This window comes from Ursus arctos, unplaced genomic scaffold (genome assembly GCF_023065955.2).
Source record: "Ursus arctos isolate Adak ecotype North America unplaced genomic scaffold, UrsArc2.0 scaffold_7, whole genome shotgun sequence".
NCBI classification, from domain to species: Eukaryota; Metazoa; Chordata; class Mammalia; order Carnivora; family Ursidae; genus Ursus; species Ursus arctos.
The window spans coordinates 66,146,355-66,158,523 of record NW_026623089.1 but is presented as its reverse complement, the minus strand read 5'-3'; the positions used below and the strand labels follow the sequence as shown (position 1 = coordinate 66,158,523).

General features: G+C 47.6%; 1 protein-coding gene across 1 annotated transcript in view; it reads right to left on the bottom strand.

Annotated features, from left to right (window-relative positions):
* Window positions 1-12,169, bottom strand: part of GALNT2 (polypeptide N-acetylgalactosaminyltransferase 2) — a 184,386-nt gene that overhangs the window by 56,427 nt on the left and 115,790 nt on the right. Inside the window, exon 3 of the mRNA XM_044386074.3 lies at window positions 10,238-10,391. Within this exon, the coding sequence (XP_044242009.1) occupies window positions 10,238-10,391 (154 nt within the window). The remainder of the gene's footprint in view (window positions 1-10,237; window positions 10,392-12,169) is intronic.

Here is a 12,169-nt window from a genome sequence, read left to right as displayed (position 1 = left end):
CCCTTCCGTTAAAAGAAGAAAAATTTTTAACAGTTACATGGTGATGGTGAAGCAATGCGTTCTAGTGGGTGGCTGACAGAGGAGGGTCTGTTCGGACCCAAAGATGCATCTCATTTACCAACAACATGCTGATGACCCCCATTTTTCTTGCTCTAATTTCTTTCTGAAATAGGTGGAATCACCCTGTCAAAATTATTTCCTCAACTGTTTTTGGTCAATAACAACACTCTCCAATGTCGCACTCGCATGAGAAGACCCACTTACCCCTCAGCACAATGGAGGCATTCATGCAGAGGAGGCTGAACGCCTGTCCTCAATGGCATGCACATATCGAGAGCAAAGCTTAACCGAATAACAATTCAGTCTTTGCTCAAAGCTGATTTCTCATATACACAAGCTGCTAGTCACGTAAAATAACAATACAATAATATCCTGTATTTGTGTAGTTGTTTGCAGCTTATGAAGTTCTTTCACTGATGTCTGAGCCTAATAGCAACGTGTAAGAGGGAGAGCGCATGCGTTATTGTGGCTTTGCAGATAAGAAACCCAGAGTTTACAGAGATTATTTCAACCTTAGTCTGGGAGTTCAGTGACCGAGCTATTAAGCACTCAAGCCCACAGTGTTTTCTACTTATTTTCCTTTGTGACAGACAATGCTGCTCAGGGCAAAATTTATGAACTGGCAAGATTCAGACTGAATTTGGATTCCAAAGAGAACACTCAGGTTTCTTCCTGCTTTCAGTGACAGTAAAGTTCCTTGGTACAGACCAACCTACCCACTAAAAGCAACTAGAAATTTTGAATGAAACACACCAAAAAAATCTACTTGAAGGCGTTGGAGAGTTAACGAGGCATCTGGGTGTTACAGGGCCAGGTTCCCAGAAAGAAAAGAGGTCCCCAGAGTAAGGCCAACTTTCTCTGTTCCTCTTGCCCTCAAGCAGTGTGAAGCCAAGAGACTGGATAAGCCAAGCAGAACTGAGGGCTTTGCAGGTGGGGAGGCAAGCCAAGGTTCTGCAGGTGGCATGGAACTGTGGAGACCAGAACTGGAGTTCAGGTGTTGCCAAGGAAAAGGGGCTCTAATAAACATCCCAGACTTCCCAGGTGGAATCCCAAAGGGCTACTTCCTAGTAACAAAAGAGAGCCGGAAACTCACCAGTGCTCTATGGAAAACTGAAACCCAGCTTTAAGCCAGCTCAATTCCAGACCTGACCCACGTGATCTGCCCCATTTTAACTGTCTGCCAGGGAGCAAAACTAAATCCTCTTTGGAGGATGAAAACATCAGCTAGGGCCTTTAAATATCTTCATATTTGTTCATACCCAACAAAACACAACAACTAAAATTATGAATGCAGTAGATGGACTTAAAAGGAAAACAGATATAGCACAGGAAAGAATCAGTGAACCAGAAGGAAGGCCAACAGAATTCTACCTAGATTAAAGCACAGGGAACAAAAAAGAATAAATAATATGGAAAAGAGCACAAGAAGGCACAGGACATTTGGAAATATCTAACAAAGATGTAATTAAGGCCCAGAGGGAGAGGGGAGAGAAAATGGGGCACAAGCAAAACTTAACCAAAGACATGAAGCTACAGATTCAGGAACTCTACAAACCCAAACAGGTTCAATACAAAGAAAACACCGAGGCACATTTTGGTGAAAACCAAAGACAAAGAGAAATATCTTTAAGGCAGCTAGAGGAAAAAGTTAAAATGCCTGCAAAAATGCTACAGTAAGATTAACAGTTGATATTTTACCAGAAACAATGGAAGCCTAAGACAACAGAACGGCTACATAAATGTGCCCCAAGTACTGTCAACCTAGAATTCCAAGTTCGGTGAAAATACTTTTCAAAATTAAAAGTGAAATAAAGGTGTTTTCAGACAAATAAAAGGATAGCATTCATTGCCAGAAAAGTGGTACTAAGAGAAGTTCTCAGACAGATGAAAAATGGTCCCAGGTGGAAAAGTGAAAATTATAAGAAATAAGGAAAAGTGGAAACATAAATATATAAATAAACTGAAAGGATATTTACTGCATAAAATAACAGAGGATGTCCTGTGGAGTTTACGCATAAAGAGAATTAAACCATATGACAACAAAGAGTGTCAAAGGGGAGAGGAAAGCTAACCAGATAACGTGCTATAAGGTCCGTGCATTGTTTGGGGAAAATAAATTATTCATTTATATTAGATTCTCATAAGTCAAGAACGCAACAAGCTAACAGAGGGGGAAATAATTAAACCAAAAGAAGCAGAAAAGTGGAGGAAAAGAAACACAAAGCAGGTGGTGGGAATTGGATACTGACAGAGGGATGCTAGCGTAAAACCCAAATACATCAGAACTTCTACTAAATGTAAAAGGACTAAATAGTCTAATTAAAAGACAAGATTGTCAGAGTGGATAAAAATCCCAGCCCAATTAGCTGCTACTCACAGAAGATATGCTCTAAATATAAGAACAAAAGGTTTGGAAGTGAAAGCATGGGAAATGATAGACAACAGAAACCACTAAACCAAAGAAAGATGGAGCAGTTCTACCGATACTGAGCACGACAAAAGCGTTATTAGCGGTAAAGAGGGCATTTCATGAGGATAAAAGGGCCAGGCCGCCCAGAAGATAACAGCAACTCACAATGAGTCTAAAACCTAAAGAACAGAGTGCAATGAAGCACAACTTCGAGTTGGCTCGGTTGCCCTTCCTAGACTGTGCAAGTGTCTGTGTATCCATCGGCCTCTCCCACTGCACTGCAAACTCCTCGAGGACCGAGAGGACTTTCGTGTTCATCACTGTCTTCCCAGGATATTCGTGGAAAGGGGACCAAAGAATAAAGAAACAAAATTACGTTACTCGTTTAGGACCATGCCATCTCTGCCCAAACTATAACCCACAGTCACTGCCAGGGAAACTGAGCCACATGTGTGCACAGCCACTTGGGGATTAAGCTTTCAGAACGTTTGCTACTAATCTTTTAAGAGAGGCCTCCATCAGACCCCTCGGAGCTGCTGACCGAGGCACAGACAATCTCCACTGTCTATGCCTTATGTTGTCTCCCAGTTCAGGGCATTTTTTATTTTAGATACAGATAAGGCCCCAAATAATCAAAAAGGGGAACACATAAAGGGAAAAAGAAGAGTAGCCTGTCACTGGAGTTGGTTTCATAAAAACACTAAAAATAAAAACAAGGTGATGGGTATTAAGGGGGGAAGGAATTGATGGAGCACTGGGTGTTATACGCAAACAATGAATCATGGAACACTACATCGAAAACTAATGATGTACTGTACGGTGACTAACATAACATATTAAAAAATTTAAAAAACCAACAACAAGCAAACAAACACAAAACAAAAGAAGCTGGTGAATGGTGGCAGGGCTGTGGTCGGAATTTTGCACGAAAGGTGCAACTCAGGCCCTAGGACAAGGTGGCAGAGAGCCTTGCAGCCGGCCGCCTCCAACTGCACACCCTCACGTCTCCCACGGAGCGGACACAGAGCGCATTCTTCCACTACATTCCCGTGGAGAACCTGAGACTGGAGGGGGAGAGACAAAAACCTTGCTTCTTCTCAATTTCTCAGGAGTCCATCAGCCTGTGGCCAGTGGAGAACCAATGCGTCTCAGGCTCTAAGTCACCACCTCTTGCTGCTTTTTAGGTACATTAAGTCCTCATGCCAGGACTCATGCCTGAAAACCAGGGTGGGAAAGACACCTGTGAAGAGCGATGGCAAGGCAGCCACGTTGGAGACAGAACTCCAAGTGGGCAGCCAGGTGCCCGGCGCTCCGGTTTCTCCACTGACCGCCGTGCCCGAGTTCAGGCAAGCGGTCCAGCTTCCGAGGCTCAGCTCCCCATCCGCCCCACAGACATGCCATCCACAGCACGGCCTCAGAACTGACACATGCTAGGACTTCCCAGGGGCTCAGGGCTCTAGATATAGGTGGTGCCTTAGTGGGGGCTGGGATACCCCAAGTGCCTGCCGAGCCCCGAGTGTGCTCCTGCTGACAACGTGACAAAGGGGGAAAGCCGCCTCCGCCCAGCACGCAGTCAGGGACTCTGCCTCCTGCGTGAGGCTCCCGTGCTTTCTGGAAGCGGACTCTCAATTCACGGGCTTCTGGAGACCAGTGGATGATGTCATCAGAAGAAAAATCTCCCTACCTACTTCGCAGGAGTGCTAGCAGATTAAATACAATCAATGCACATAAAAGGCTGAGCACAGGCCATGACTGATAAAATGTCCAATAAATATTCTGTTATTGTTATTATCGAACAGACTTTAAAGGCTCACTGCTATGCTACAGCCAAACTCCCTCTGCCCCACTGGCCACAAGTGCCCACAAGGCCACTTGAACTTAGAGTGTGCCTCGTGGGGCACCTGCCTCCTCCACTAGGACCCTGCCCGCCCCGACGGAGGGAGCAGGTGCTCTGAACACTCCTGCCCCGAAGCAGTCACCACATCGGGAGGTCAGCTGCGCGTGTTTGTAAGACACCACTTTTATAAGAAAAATGTGAAATGCAAAAAAGCCCTGAGTCCCCCAACAGCCCTCCTCTTCCATGCCCCCACTCACGAGGAGCCAGATTCCCTTCAGAGATAGACTTCTCTTGCTTCCCTGGATCCTCCGTTCTCCTAAAAACCAAACTCTGAGTCCTATGATAATTGCACCAGAGTGTCCTTCCGAGCAGCTGAGTTTGCGTAGAAAACTTTTTCTTGGCTTCCACAGTGTTTACTCTTACTGAGTAACAATGAGAGGTTCAGATTGTATCTTTCCCCACCACCCTTAATCCTGATGGGCCACTCTTAAAACAACTGACATCAACGCCGACATTCCCGCCAAAATAAACAGCACAGCCCATGACTTAAATGCCTGCCTTCTTGTTGAAATTTTCTAAAAAATAAAAGGAAGAAAGGAAGAACGGTCCCCTCAAGAGTCCTGGTCTTTGTGTTCGGGCACCGTTGCGGCCAGACATTTAGAACACCGGTTCAAAACACAGCCCTTCAGTGATGATTCCAAACAAAACCAAACCCAACCTTCCAACTCTAATTTATGGACGGAGTAAGAACAGTGTTTTCTCGACTTAGAGCCTGCCAGATGAATCCATTAGGTGGGCAGTTTGGGCACAATCCTCTCTGAGAAAAGGATCCTTCGTGGGATGCAGTCGAGACAGCCCTGTTCTCAGGAGCAGTATTCAGGTTTGGACTCAAAAATGTCTCAAAACCCTTCATTTTTAATTTAGTGATCAAAGGAAAGGGTGGTGACACAGAAAGAAACTTCCTCGTCATTTAACTTTTGCAACCTGAGCAAAACCTATTCTTTCACCAAGTGTTTCTCATTTTTCAGTGACTCGGATAAATAAATCCTGTTTGGCTGAAAGGGAAAAGAAGAAAACAAGAGAATAAGCTTCCTCCCCCTACAAGTTTATTTGATTTTACTTATGTAAACAATTTTAAGGCAAACCAGCTCCAGCTTTCCCCAGCAGACAGAACGATACTCTGTAAACTTCTCGGGTTGCACTTGATTTCCAGACTTGACGTCCCCATCAGACGCATTTCCAGGCAAACAAAACAACACACACATGCAAATGCAAACAAAAAACAAACAACACAAAACCCTTCTGAGTTGGATGCTGGAAAGGCTTTCACCTACCCCTACTCTAAAAAGGCAACAAGAGCACTTCTCCAATTCTCAGCACCCACAGGAAATAGTAAGCAGTCTACCATGTTGGACCCAACTCCAAGTGTTAGCCTTGGCTTCACAGCTTTACAGCTGAAAATTTCAATGGTGGAGTCATCCAGAGCTTGGTCTTTGGGCCTCTCCTTATTTCTGTCTACGTTTCACTGCCTTGGAGATGACGTCCATCGCATGGTTTTAAATACCATCTGCATACAGACCATTTCCAAATTTACACTGCCACCAAGACTTTTCTCCTGAACACCAGACACACAGCCAATCACATGCAGCGCGTCTGGAACTTAACATGTCCAAATGTTAACTCCGGATGTGTCCCCCACACCTGCTCCCCTCAGCCTCCCCCATCTCACTTAAAGGCCACCCGTCTCTTTCTGTGTTCTAGCCATAAACCTTGGAGCTCTGCCCCAAGGCCTACTCCTCCTCCAGTCCATTAGCTCGTCCTGTTGGCTCCCTCTTCAGTACGTATGTGTCTGGATCTGTCCGACTTGCATGATCTGTTACCAGGGCAGTAACAATAGCTTCCCGGAGGTGGGAGGGGGCAGAAACAAATAGTCTGAAAAAGCACTTTTGAAATTCCCATTGGTTTTTAATTTGCTTTTAGTTTTGATAGCTTATTTGAGATTTTAAATAACATTAAATGAGGTAGAGAAGCTTTTTTTTTCTTCTTCTTCTTCTTTGAAGTGGAGAAACTGTATTTTCAAGACTAGCATGGACCACTTTCTAACTTCTCAGAGTTTCCTATATGTCAGACCTGGGATTTCACTCCGGGCAAGCTCTCCTAGGCTCCCTGCTTCTATGTATGTATTTTTTTTTGGCACAGTATTTTTTTAAATACACTTAAAAAGGTAAATAAAACGTAGCCCAAATGTGTGGGGTTTTTGTTTTGTTTTATTTGGTGTTTTTGCAAGGCTCTGGACCCCTGATTCCTTGTATCTGTCCCAAACGACAGACAATAAGGAGTAGATTGTATTTGCAGTACTTTCCAGTCCTGGAAGAACATAAACACGGCTTAAAAATCTCCCTTTCACTCTCCTTTATTCTTTTATGACGGTTAATATCACTGATGACTCAGTGGGCACTCACCATATGTCAGGCTCTGTGCTAAGCAACACACTCACTCAACAAATATGCACCAGTTTACTGACTGCCATGAGCCGTCCAGTAACAGCCCTGCACGCGCTATCTCGCTATTCTAATGAGTAGGGGCGCCTGGGTAGCGCAGTCGTTAAAGCTTCTGCCTTCGGCTCAGGGCGTGATCCCGGCGTTCCGGGATCGAGTCCCACATCGGGCTCCTCCGCTAGGAGCCTGCTTCTTCCTCTCTCACTCGCCTGCTGTGTTCCCTCTCTCGCTGGCTGTCTCTCTGTCACATAAATAAAAATAAAAATCTTTAATAAAAAAAAAAAAAAAAAAAAGACAGACGACCGTGTAAATACGTCAAACGCGTGGTGTGCAGGTGGTGATATGAATTATGGAGAAAATCAAGGGTATGGGAGATTAAGAATGCTGGCGTGGGGGCCAGGAGGCTGCACTCTTAGGGGAGGCGGTCAAGATCAAGGGCCGCCTCGCTGATGTGGCTCCCGGACCAAATATTGTGGGAGGAGGAACCAGTCCTTGTGAACATTCGATTTAATCCTCACAGTAACCAGAGGTGATCGTGGGACATCATCTTATAAATGATAAAGGCCACAGAATTAAGCACTGGAGAGTCTGGGATTGTGACCAAGATCCGTGTGACACCAAAAACCTTGTTCTTAATTAACCACGTGCATTGCTTTCAGATTTACCCCAAGCGAAATATGAATTCAAACGTTTCCATAACCCTGGACCAAGGGGATATTGCAGAGACAAACAAACAAAAAAGTACATTTGTGTAGAAGGTCATATGCTGTAACTGCTCTCTGTTACAGAGACGGTGGGGGTGGGGGGATTCACGGAGCTAGCTTGATCTCCTTCACCTGACATTTAATTCGAGCAGTTCTCCTAGAGCTCACACTTTGAAGACAGGACTCTGGCTCCGTTCCAGGCATCTGAGGGACTTGGGTAGACTTTAATTTAGCCAAAGTCAAACAAACATGGAAGGCAGCCCAGCTGTTCCTTTAACACATGCAAATGAACGTGACACAGTAACTGGAACCAAAATTAACCCCACCTTTAACACATCCCACCATGAGATGAATAGTCAAACATCTGTTTGGACAAACTCCTATCTCAAAAACTGAAAAGAAGCTATGCGTGTCTATATATAGTCTGGGGGACTTTCAAGGGGCTCGCAATGGAGGCAGAACCACAGCCCACACACTGATGAGTCGTCACAAAAGGCACTACTTTCTCGCAGCCCTAAGGAAAAGTCGGTGGAGGAGGAGCCAGGGCAGAAAAACCACTCCCACCCAAGCGGTGCGGTGACAGGCGCACCGTCTCATGGAGCTGGGACTCCAAACAGTCGAGGCAAGCCACCAGGTAAGGTTTCATAGCTAGATTCTGCTAGAAGTTTAACCACTCTCTTGGGTTTAGCCCAAGCCCCTCTTAAAAGCCACATTGCCCCTTTCTGGCCTTCAGTCAGCTGCTCCTAATCCCTGGGCAAGTTTTCACACAGCGGGAGCCTCCGTGTCCTCTCCGTGCAGTGAGGACAACCTTTGTGTCCAGCGCTGAGTCCAGAGGATGGTTTGAGGGCGCCCCAAGGAGCGTTTGGCACAGGCGTGGTACAGAGTCCAGTCGGCCTGGGGAGGGATGGTGGTGGGGATGCAGGCCCCCGGGGGCTCTCCCCAGACACGCAGGCGTGTCCACACCTTGGGACGGTACACGCGGCTGTGGGACTTTCAGGGTCCCAAAGCTGCCGTGTGGGTCCCCCAGGGTCCTTATATCCCAGGTCAGCAAACCCTATTTTAGAGAGGGTGTTAAACGGTTAAGCACGCTGTCTTTAACCAGGAGTGCAGCATCAGGACTGCCCTTGAAAAAGAAGGAATGGATCGCAGGAGACGTTCAACAATCTCCACGACTGGATTTAGAAAAATGGTAAGATTTTAGTATCACATATCACATACATTTACATATCCATCATATGTTCCATAGATTAAATATATCCTACACACACTGCACACTGACTTCCCCAGTCCAAAGACTGGTAAACCTGCATCCTTCTGTGCTGCTAGGGGTGAACAGAGCTATCCGGAACGCAAAGAGGACTGTTAAGGGAGTGAGCACTGGCAGCTGAATGGTGCCTACGGTTACGTCAAGTTCCCCTGAAAGTAGGAAAGAAAAAAAAAATACTTTCCATGTATGCTACTGACTTAACAAAATAAGGCCAAACTTTTAAGATGTGCTCGTGTGTGATGTCGCTGACTTTCGTCTCTCGTCAGCTTACCCTCCTCTCAATCCCCGGACACACACCCAGAGCAATGAGACCCCAGGCTGGCTCCCTGGAAGCCCGGCGCTGCCTGTCACAGCCTCGTCCCTGCCCTTCCTTCTGGAGGCCTCCAGCTCAGGACCCACCCCTCCTTGGGGCCTTTCCTGGCCTTCCCACCTTCTGGGGGCCCCTGAATGCACTCACTGGGAATAGACTGTCCAGGCCTCACAGTACTGCACCCCCTTGCTTCCTGGTGCACCTGTCATCCGCCACCCGCCAGGACAGGACAGGGCTCTTCTGACTGGAATCCCAGGACCCGAACATAGCGTCTGAGTCATAGCAGATATGCATCCCCGATGTGCCATCCCTGACAGAGCTACTCCGTGAGCAGGAATGCCCACCCACACCCAGGAAAACGGCTGCCCTCTAAATGCAGCTGCTTGTATTTTCACAGTCCGAAAGAGGATGCATCCCCAGTGAAGCCCGTGTGAACAGCCTCCCAATCAGAGGTTCTCACCAGCAAGGCTCAGAGGTAAGAGTAAGGACTATGGATACCACTTTCCGCGTAAGCGGTAACGAACACACATTAGTATGGCTGGAGACCTTGTCAGCCAAGCGTGGTAAACCCCAGGGTGGCCTCCACCCTCAGGTCCCAGATCCCTGAAGAATCAAGAGAAGGATGCAGACGAGAGCTCCTCGTGTGGTCAGAGGTCACCCTGTGCCTCCTGTCTCAATGTCACACCTACCCTGCCAGATTGTTTCTTTCCCCTTTCTAGTCTCTACAGCATTTCCGACTTACAAGCAAGAATTCAGATTTTCTTCCTTCCCACGAGGTTGTGAACAACGGAAAACGATGCTTGTGTGTGGATGGACTTTAGAAATGACAAGTGATGAGTGAACATAAGGGCAGCAGGACAACCTTCTCCTGCTGACGCCCACACTCGGGCCAGCAACCCACAGCCTCCAGGTCCGGCCTCAGGGCATCCGAAAGACTAGAATCTGATCCCAAATGGGCCTGTCACTTCCCGTGGCTGAAGTCCCATTGTCGTATGCCTCAGAACTTTTCTTAGCTTTACCACCCTGTAAAGGACACAACACGGGGTCAGCTGCCCAGAGGACCAGAACGACGGTGGTGGCACGGTGAGGCCACTTACTGGGCTGTGGGAAAGCAAGTGAAGCCCCGGGCCCACACACGGCTCCGTACTTACTGGTCGTGTCTGGTGTCAGGTATGGCTCTGTCCATCCTCAGCTTATCACTCTCCACCTGGTTGAATTTGTTGCGGGCGTAGGGGTCCTGCCCAGAGCGGACCATCGTCCCTCCGACGTAAGCTTCCTGGTTGAAGTCCCGCCACCGCACTTTTCCTGCAGGAAGCAGAGCAGAGGGTGTGGGATGAGGGAAAATGAGCTCAGCGTGGCCAGCACACACCACAGGAACGGTGCTACCTTAGGAATTTGTGCCCAGGGCTTCCTCTCCCGGCAACTGTCGTCAGCAGACTAGCTGAAAACAGCCCGAGCAAGCACCATCATGTCCATATGCTGGAGAGCTGAATGTTTACAGTTTGCAACAGGGAAGTTCAAGACTTGGACGTCAGGTGTTGTCTAGTGAACAACAGTCTCTGCCAACCGAAGTATGCATAAGTACGGTACTGTGCACATTTTCTACTAGGGGAGATTATTATCTGCTTGTCCCACCTTTCCAGGGATTACGGTAATGCCCCAAAGCACCTCAGATATGGTGAAAAAGATAAAGTCCAAATTAAACGTAAGGCATCCCATCGTCTTCCAACAGGTGACACGAAAATAAATGTCTTTTAAAAAAGATTTATTTATTTATTTTGAGAGAGAGGGAAAGAGACCGTGTGTGCACATGAGTGGGAGGGGTAGAGGAGAGGGAGAATCTCAGGCAGACCCCACACTCAGTGTGGAGCCCGATGCAGGGCTCGATCTCATGACCCTGAGATCATGACCTGAGCCGAAACCAAGAGTCGGATGCTTTCACCGACAGGACCACCCAGGTGCCCCACAGAAATAACCGTTTAAACAAAGAATAACACCCCCAAGAACAGGCTGTCCAAACACCGCTCGGTGAGACTTCCTCAGGGATTCTTCTCGCAGCTGTTGCCACGTCTGACCCCATGACGGGGTGAGGGAAGCCATTCCTACCACACACACCTCCTAGCACACGGGTCGCGAGGGAATGGAGCCACGGTGGCCTGTCCACGCATGCAGCGTGCTGACTCATGGTCAGAGATGCAGCCGCCGCTCTAGAAGGCCAAGCACGGGGTTCTCCGGGAACACGACGAGCGGGCAGCGTTTACTAGGATCTGGCGTAGGGGCTGTGTTGGCAGTAGCCTGGGATCAGAAGAAAGAGCACTGCAGAGTGGGGTAGCCTGGACAGGCCTGGGCGTGAGGAGGGAAGGACCTGGAGAAGCAGGCGAAGGCGTCAGCACTCAGAGGGAAAGAGGTGGAAGGAAAGACAGACTCAAGGCAGAGGGAAAATTCAGGACCTGATGTCCACCCTGGCTTTAGACCGCCGTTTGCCACTTGCCACCTCCACGATCGTGGCCAAGTTTTTTACTCTTTGAAACAGTTTCCTAAAGATAAGTAAATTTAAAACAATGAAAAAAAGGTTCTTCATGAGGACTGAATGGCCTACTATGTGCCAGTCTGGCAGGTGTAGCAAACTCAAACCAAACTCAAAGAAAGAAAGAAAGAAAGAAAGAGAGAGAGAGAGAAAGAAAGAGAGAGAGAGAGAGAGAGAGAGAGAGAGAGAGAGAGAGAAAGAAAGAAAGAAAGAAAGAAAGAAAGAAAGAAAGAAAGAAAGAAGGAAAGAAGGAAAGAAAAGAAAGACAACTATGACAACAACACTGCCCCGTGAAGCTCATGAAATTCCAGGTGATCCCAGTGCTGTGAAGAAAAGGCACGAAGGGGCAGATCATTCTGGAGTTGCTGTTTCATATGGGGTGTCTAACAGGGGCTCTCTAATAGGGTGACTTTGAGCAGACACCCAGACAAAGGGAGGGAGGGGGCCATGTAGCCCCCTGGGAAGAGCACAGGAAAATGCTCAGGGAACCGCAGTGCAAAGGCCCTGGGGTGGCAGTGAGCTCGCCTGTCCAGGACCAGCCAGGAAGCCAGTTTAA